We start from the raw sequence: 7,645 nt of genomic DNA on the forward strand, positions 1-7,645 counted from the left end.
TTTGCATGTAGCTTTGTCCTAAGTCAAATTTTATAAAATTTGACCAAGTTGTTATTTTGCTAGTGACTTTTTTAGTAAAATTGAACCAAGTTTATAGAAAAGAATACAAAGATTTATATTAACAAATATATGGTATATGAAACTGTATTCAGTGATGAATTCAACAGCATTGATTTAGTTTTTTTGTGGTGAACAATATTGATTTAATATTTTTTTGCGGGCAACAATAGATACATCAATTTCTACGACAGGTAATTCAGGATGGTGTGAGTAGATTTTAATATTTTGTTGTAAAGTTGGTCAACGTTCATAAAGTTTGACTTAAAACAAACCTAACATGTGAAGTAAATAAAAACCGAGGTAAAAAGAAAACAACCATTCGAGCTCGAGCGGGCTTTCATTCGGCAAATGAAGTGCGCGCCGTAGGACCCTCACCCGGGCACGGGCCGCGCCAACAAAACAGGGGAGGCGGGAAAACCGCCCCCCAGCCCCAATCCAATCCCGCGCCCCGCGCCCACTCCCCCTTCGTCTTCCCCCGCCGCTCCCCAATTCGAAACCCTAGCAAGGGTTCTACAGCCTTCCGGATCGGGAGCGGAGCCACCGGACGATGGCCGACGGCGCGCTGCTCGACCTGCTGCCCCAGATCCATGCCCTCTTCTCCGACCAGCTCCGCGTGGTAACCATCGGAAATTATCCCCCCCCCCCCCCCCCCCCCCCCCCCGCGTCTGCTGGCTCAATCGCCGCTCCGACGACTCGCCCGTTCGATCTCGCGCCGTCTTGCTGTCTGCGCGGGGCTCCTCCGCGCGGAGGATCAGGGGAGACGCGATTTCTTGGATTCCGCTGGTTGTATTGTTCTTGCTGGCTCGTGCTGGCGCGAGTGATTTGGGTTAGGGTTGCGATTCCTGTGAGGTGTACCTTCTGGTGATTTTGGTGCAGATAAAATGGTCTCGTGGCTCCTTCTGGGCCAACGCATGATTATGTGGGGATTTTTCGAAAGAAAAGGAAACAGAAAAATATTATTTGTGGTGATTCGCCGTGCATCTGCACTAGTTGGATCCATTCTCTTTTTATATGATGAAAATGTGCCCTTTTCCACTCGTGCACAATTTCTGCATGGATTGTAGAAATAAGCCTGGATTCCTTTGACGACTACGTAAGTTTAGTGTATCATTCTCCGTCAATGTTTGTATATGTGGGATTTTTCAAAGAAAGGAAACGAAAATATTATACTGTGGTGATTTCTGATTTGTGGTGCGTTTGGGCTAAGTCAGGTTTATTTTTCTTTTCAATATATGCACAATTTCTGCATCGATTGTAGAAACAGGGCTAGATACCTTTCTCAAGACGACTGGCTAAAATTACTATAGTCCTCTCTGGGGTGGGGTGGGTTAAGCTAGTTGCTGTGCTCAGTTTACAACTGACCAAAATTCTTTCAGCATGAAAATCTCATCAAATATGGGCATGAGATAACATCCAATGTGATTGCACTATGAGTTGATTCAGATTTCAGGTTGATTAAATGACAGTGTGTTACTCAAGCTCCATACGATGAATCATTGTTTTGTCTTCTCACTTAAGTTTTTTTATGTACTTGTTTGGTGGTTGCTCAGTTGGCCATTGTTCAGTCTGTCCTGATTGTTTACAACACGGCTAACATTCCCAATCTCTATGTCTTCTGACAGATTTCGTACAAATGGCTAAGCCGGAATTTTTCCGTGTCATCAGATGACGCCAAGAGGTGATAATTGACTTTCTCTTGTCATTTCCACTGCATAACTATAGCATCATGATCACACCTGACTAGTCTCTACTGCTCTCCAGGCTGCTTCAGGAGTTTGTCAACAAACATGGAACTGATCACGAAGTTATTTACAGTGTGTCTGGGTGGTTAAAGAACAATCCTCAAAATTATTGTGTAAAACTCACTTCAGGCCCTAAACTTGAAGGTAATGTGGGGAATCGATTTTTTCTTTTGTGTGTGTGTTGTGTGTGTGGGGGGGGGGGGGGGGGGGGGGGGGGGGTACAGTTCTTTAAGTTACGGCATTCTGTTTATGATTAAGGTGATCATGTTTGTTGGAGTTCAGAATAAAAATATAGAGTATTTACCTTACCTCTCCGCACTCTAGTAATATGTTGGTTTTAAGAGCCATCCTTCCTTCTAAACAGTTTTCTTTGTATGATGCAGAAGCAAGGCGGGCATTTAAGGATTCTTGTTCAGTTCAGGTTTACAGCATACAGGCTTGTATTCCAAAAGACACTGCTGTACTTTGGAATCCTGAATTTGTGCAGGCAGAGGAGCTTTTCAACCAGCCATTTGATGAAGAAAATTGTTTGAGAGATAATAGGTATTGCTCATTTTACCCCCTTGCTTTGCCCCCCCCCCCCCCCCCCCCCAAAACCATGTGTAGACATACTTACAAAGGATTTGTAAGAGAAGACATGATCAAATGTGATTAGTATAGAATGTGTGAGAGAGACATGTGGGATATGTTATAGAGAAAAAAAAATATTAAATAGTATTTTCTGAATCACATTTTGTGTTTTAAGCATCTCAATATTTTTCTCAATATGTATTAGAAAAGCATGTTAATGTTATATGATACCCTTCCCTTATTGGGGTTCTGAATTTGGTTGCTTCTGAATTCTTGCACAGGTTTTGTGGTGTAAGGAATTCTTTTGTCAAGCGAACTACCACAGGGAAGCATGTGAACTCAATGCCCCCAAAGCCTACAAATAGTGTTGTAGCACCTGCAGTGCCAAAACCTAGTAGTGCTCCAAAAGAACAATCTTCTATTGTTCGACAGCAAGATCTACCTGGACCATCCGATCAAGTGAAAGGAACGAGCATTAAAGCTGAAAAGGATAATGCCTCGGTCTTGGATAAAACTGTTAATGCTCCGGCTGTCAAAGAGCCATCAGTCGCTGTGCATGCAAATAAAACCAAAGCTCAGAACGGGAAGACCCTGCCCAGTAATGGTGCATCCCTGGCTACCATGTGGGGTCGTGCATCAGCAAAACCCAAGGCTCCAGCTGTCACTAAAGCTACAGATCTACCAAGTGTTGCTGGTATTGTCTCACAAAACCTCATCTTTTAACGCATGTTGCTTTACTTTCTTGCATGTTGATTCCAAGTGCATATATCTAGTCATGTCTCAACAGCTGCCGTATATGCTACTAAATCTGTTGCTCTTTTCTTGGTACGAACAATTAAGAAACCTTTTCCCTGACTTGCTGCATCAAAAACTAAATCACAAGCTTCTGATAAGAAACTAGCCACATTGCTGATGAAATTGACATGCTGTAAGTATTTCCAGTTACAGCCGATGCACAGATATGTGCAAAAGAAGAAGCAGACGCTGATAGCAGCGATGATGAAAAAGGTGCACACTACAAGCGGGCCTCTAATGGTGCAAGCAACAGAAAGAGAAGAGCGATCTTTGATTGTTCAGACGATGACGATGATGACGATTTTGTAGCCATTGCATCTCCAGAGCCACCAAAACAGTGTGCCAGAAATCCTGTCACTGAAGCTGCACAAGACAATGTATCAGAACAGAAGAAAGTGGAAAGCAAACAGGATACAACGAGCGATGTGAAAGGCTTCACAAAAAGGACCGATTCTGACCTTACCTCTGAATGTAAAACCAGAAGTGACAGTGCTACCAATGGTTCTGGGATTACCTTAAAAGAAAAGGCCAAAGATCCACCAAACAAGAAGGATCAGGCTGCTGAGACAACTTCCACCTCACCTAAAAGAAGGAAGGTTTTGAAGACACGTATAGATGAGCGGGGCAGAGAAGGTAGAGTTAAACTCTATCCCGTGAAACATGTCATGCATTGCTCTGCCATGCTTATATCATTTACTCCCTCCGTCCCAAAAAAGTGACTCAACTTTGTACTAACTTTGTACTAAAGCTAGTACAAAGTGGAGTTACTTATTTTGGGACGGAGGGAGTACTTAGTTTCACTGGCTCCTAAATAAGCAAAAGATAGAAATGCCTTGAAAACTTAAATTCCCCTTACTGCAATTGTACCGCGTACCCTATTTTTTTGTAAACAACTGCATGTTAGTTGTTGTTGACAACATGTTCAAATGTAGAAGCTTATCAACCAACTGGACATTTTGTGTAAGCAACTTGTCTTATTTATGAACATAAAAAAAACTTGTCTTATTTGTGGTCAATAGTCTTTTTACCTCAAGTATAAGATTGTGCATCTAATATTGTAATGCATATGTGCGAAGTCTGCGAATTTAATTGAAGATGTCACAGAGCATTTTTTGTCAGCTAATTCCGTGGCTTGCATCATAGCTTTTTTAGCTATTTCTTTTGCTCAATTCTTCCATCTGCTTTGAATTCCCGTGATTTGTAAATCCCTGAAGCTTTGCTCATATTCTATTTTAGTAACTGAGGTTGTCTGGGAGGGCGAAGCTCCTGCAAGTGACAAGGCAGAGAAAAATGTTACCAATACTGATGCCACTAACAGGTAATGTGCTGTTTTTCATTCTGTACTTTGTGAAATTCTTGATAACTTTATGTGCTCATTTCACCTTATAGTTTGATGCCACACGCTGTTGCTGTTGGTACTGAAGCAGTTATCTTTAGGAACTGTCCTCTTCTTTAGTTCATAGGGCATCAGAGCCCATCAAGGAATATGAATTGATTTAGTGTGTAGTCTCCATTATGCCACTGACCATCTATCATGCACAATAGAAAGAAAAACACAAATTCAGACCTCTAACAGGAGCCTTACCCATCTAGTTTATCAGTGAGAAGAATAAGTACATCGGATGTCACAACAACGTATATTTTGCACATTGAAGCTCTCACATATCTATCGCTTTGTTTGATCTGTTGTTAACCTGAGCTAATGCACCGGTTCTTATCCATCCCACTGACAAATCAACCAATTTCTGTTTTGTGCCAGGCCAACTCTTCCAAGCAAGCCACAGCCAGCAGCTAACACTGACAGGAACAATGCTCCAAGTAAAACAGCAGGCGGCAAGAAACCTGCCAAGGCTGCCCCCAAGCAAGGAAAGAACATAATGTCATTCTTCAAGAAGGTATAATAAGCCCCCGTAACCTTCCATCTGATAATGAAGCCATTGATTGAGCAAACGGTCTCTTTCCAAGCACCCGTTGCAGCTGAACTGGCTACACCTGAATATCACCTCGGACAAGGACCTGTTCACCAAGCAGCTGTACGTTGTAGCTTTTCTTTCACGCAAGCTGTAGCATTTTGTGTTGTACTCCATTAGTTAGTAGTGGTTTGTTCTTCCCGATTCAGAACACAAGACGAGCTAAAACCGCGCTTGCTGCGTGGTCGGTAGGAATCCTGCTGAGTTAACTGAATGGTCATCTTGTTCCGGAATTCTCACGCTGTACATACTATCTCGTGTCTTTCTGCACATGCACGGTGAGGTTAGAGACAAAACACTTGGTTCGTGAAAAGCAACCGCATGGGCTGACGATATCGCTTTAGGAAAACTTAGGCGCGCATGCAGATACGCAGCGGATGCCTACTTTCACAGCATGGTCGGATTCAGACTAAATATACACCATCCTTTTGGTGAACAATATGGGCGCTACCTGCTGTTTCTGACACATGCACTGTTGCTGCACGTTCCACGTGTGGTTGGGTTCAACTTAGCTGACGCACCAAATCAACCTCCGCCAGTAAAAAAACACACCACCTCCTTACTGAATCAACCATCGCCCATTGGCACCGTCCGTTCCCACAAGTGGCAACGAGAAGTAAAGGAGAGGGCGAGACGAGGAGTGAAGCACAAGGAAAGCGCGAGAGTGCCAACAGCAGCGGTATGATCCTGTCGTATCTTTCGTTCCCGTAATCTACTAGCGTGATTCTCACCGCCGAGCCGAGACGTGGCGGAGAAGGCTGACCAGAGTCGTCCGATTCCGAGCCGGGCTTCCGTTCCCAACAACCTGCCATCGATGGCAGCCATCGCCTACGCATCATGCACGCCGCCCGGCCCGGCCACGGCGCATGGCATGATTGCGCCACGCCGGGCTAAGCACCGTCATTATCTCGCCGATAAGGCCGAGAGAGAAAAAGAGCAACAAAACTGTCATCATCGAGGGTGGCTTAAGATGACAGCAAACGGCAGCGGTACAGAGAGATGGTAGTATGAGGAGGATGGCGAGTCGACCAAAGAGCCTTTTACCACTACTGGTCTACGTCGCCTCTGTGCATGCCGCATGCCGGCATGCGTCAGGTCTCGTCGGTCTCATCTACAGACGTGAACGTGCCAACTCTACCGCGTTCTTTTCTCCATTGTGTGTGTGTGTGTGTGCACCGTTGCACAGGCAATCCACGCTCCAGACGACGGTGCATCGACAAAACAATCGAGTTTATTTATGGTTGCACAGGCGCCTGCGCACTGGGGCCCGTGTAACCACTGCGTTCCAGTATCCTTCCTGCTGACCGTGTATCCGTCGGGGAAACAAAGATCTCGCCGCACGCTGCAGCTATCAGATTTGCTCTACCAAATTCTGAGACTCACTGGCCCACCCTGTCCGTGTCACACGATACCTTTTACCCCTGGGCCTGCGGAGACGAGCACGTCACCGTGTCGTGCCGTCTAAGAAAATCCGTCTCCTCCCCTCGCATCCGACATGACGCCAGAGTTTAAGTACGTGCCCATCGACGGCTCCCATGTCTTCGCTCATCACTAATCTGCAGTTTTTTTTTTACAGATATCTGAGTACAGATATAAGTAGATGCAGACCTACATCCACACCACACCACCACCATACAGATAAGGGCAACTCCCAACGGCAGATCACCAAATGAGGGACCGGTCATCCAACCCTAATAATCATCTAATGTCCCGGTGATTCAAAGTCGAAACAGACCACGCACAAACACCGGCAAAAATGAAGAGAAACAGACGAAATTTAAACGAAGTTCGATATCTTACAACCAAACGAGCAAAAAAGAATAAGGTCAACCTAAATTTAAATCAATCCTAACTAAAACTAAGCGAGGTACTACACAGTGAACTCGCAGAGGTAGCCTGCGAGGCCACCTGCACCTTTCGTCGCCGTCCAAGCCGTCGTCGTCTGATCTGCTGAACATGGTCACCAAGATGTGGTGGGTAGCGGTCTCTGCTCCTTCTCATACGGCATTAGTATGTAGCAGTGCTCGATATCCCACACAATAGGATGTGTTTGGAATTTCCATTTGGGTACTCATTGAGGGCAAGATCCTTTTGTACGGCCGCAACGTATGATAATGGCGATCCTCCTTGCATGCTTGCTCTCGCACCCTCTCCTTCGAGAGTCTGCCTGTAGGGGAACCGACAACTAGAGCGGCACCAAGTTTAGGAAGCCACCCCGCATCCGGAGCCTTGCATCGGCGACCAGTTCTTTGTGTCGGACGTCTTGTCCACCATGGCGGCTGGAGGTGTGCGGCGGCCGGTGGATGCGTGGGAAAGGATGAGGGTGCGGGTAGGGTTTAAGGAGGAGAGGCCTGGTCGGCTTTAAAGCCAGAGTAAGCTTCTTGGTCACAATCCCGCCATGAATGCGGGTAGGCGGGAGGGCAGTCTGCTAGAGTGAATGTGGGTAGGCGGAAGGCCGGTTTGCGAGAGTGAATGCAGTCAGACTGGAGCAGACGCAAAGGGCGAGAG

At 45.6% G+C, this 7,645-nt stretch overlaps 1 protein-coding gene across 1 annotated transcript; it reads left to right on the forward strand.

Annotated features, from left to right (window-relative positions):
• Positions 1-408: 408 nt before the first annotated feature.
• POLD3 (DNA-directed DNA polymerase) lies at positions 409-5,370 on the forward strand. Its single transcript, XM_087546567.1, has 8 exons — positions 409-676; positions 1,683-1,738; positions 1,822-1,946; positions 2,186-2,345; positions 2,654-3,066; positions 3,315-3,800; positions 4,404-4,485; positions 4,927-5,370. Exons 1-8 carry the CDS (start codon positions 608-610, stop codon positions 5,066-5,068), a joined length of 1,533 nt encoding a protein of 510 aa, XP_087402693.1. The 5' UTR covers positions 409-607; the 3' UTR covers positions 5,069-5,370.
• Positions 5,371-7,645: the final 2,275 nt, after the last annotated feature.

The sequence above is a fragment of the Triticum urartu genome, chromosome 3A, assembly GCF_056163025.1.
Source record: "Triticum urartu cultivar PI428250 chromosome 3A, HENAU_Tu73, whole genome shotgun sequence".
Taxonomy (NCBI): Eukaryota; Viridiplantae; Streptophyta; class Magnoliopsida; order Poales; family Poaceae; genus Triticum; species Triticum urartu.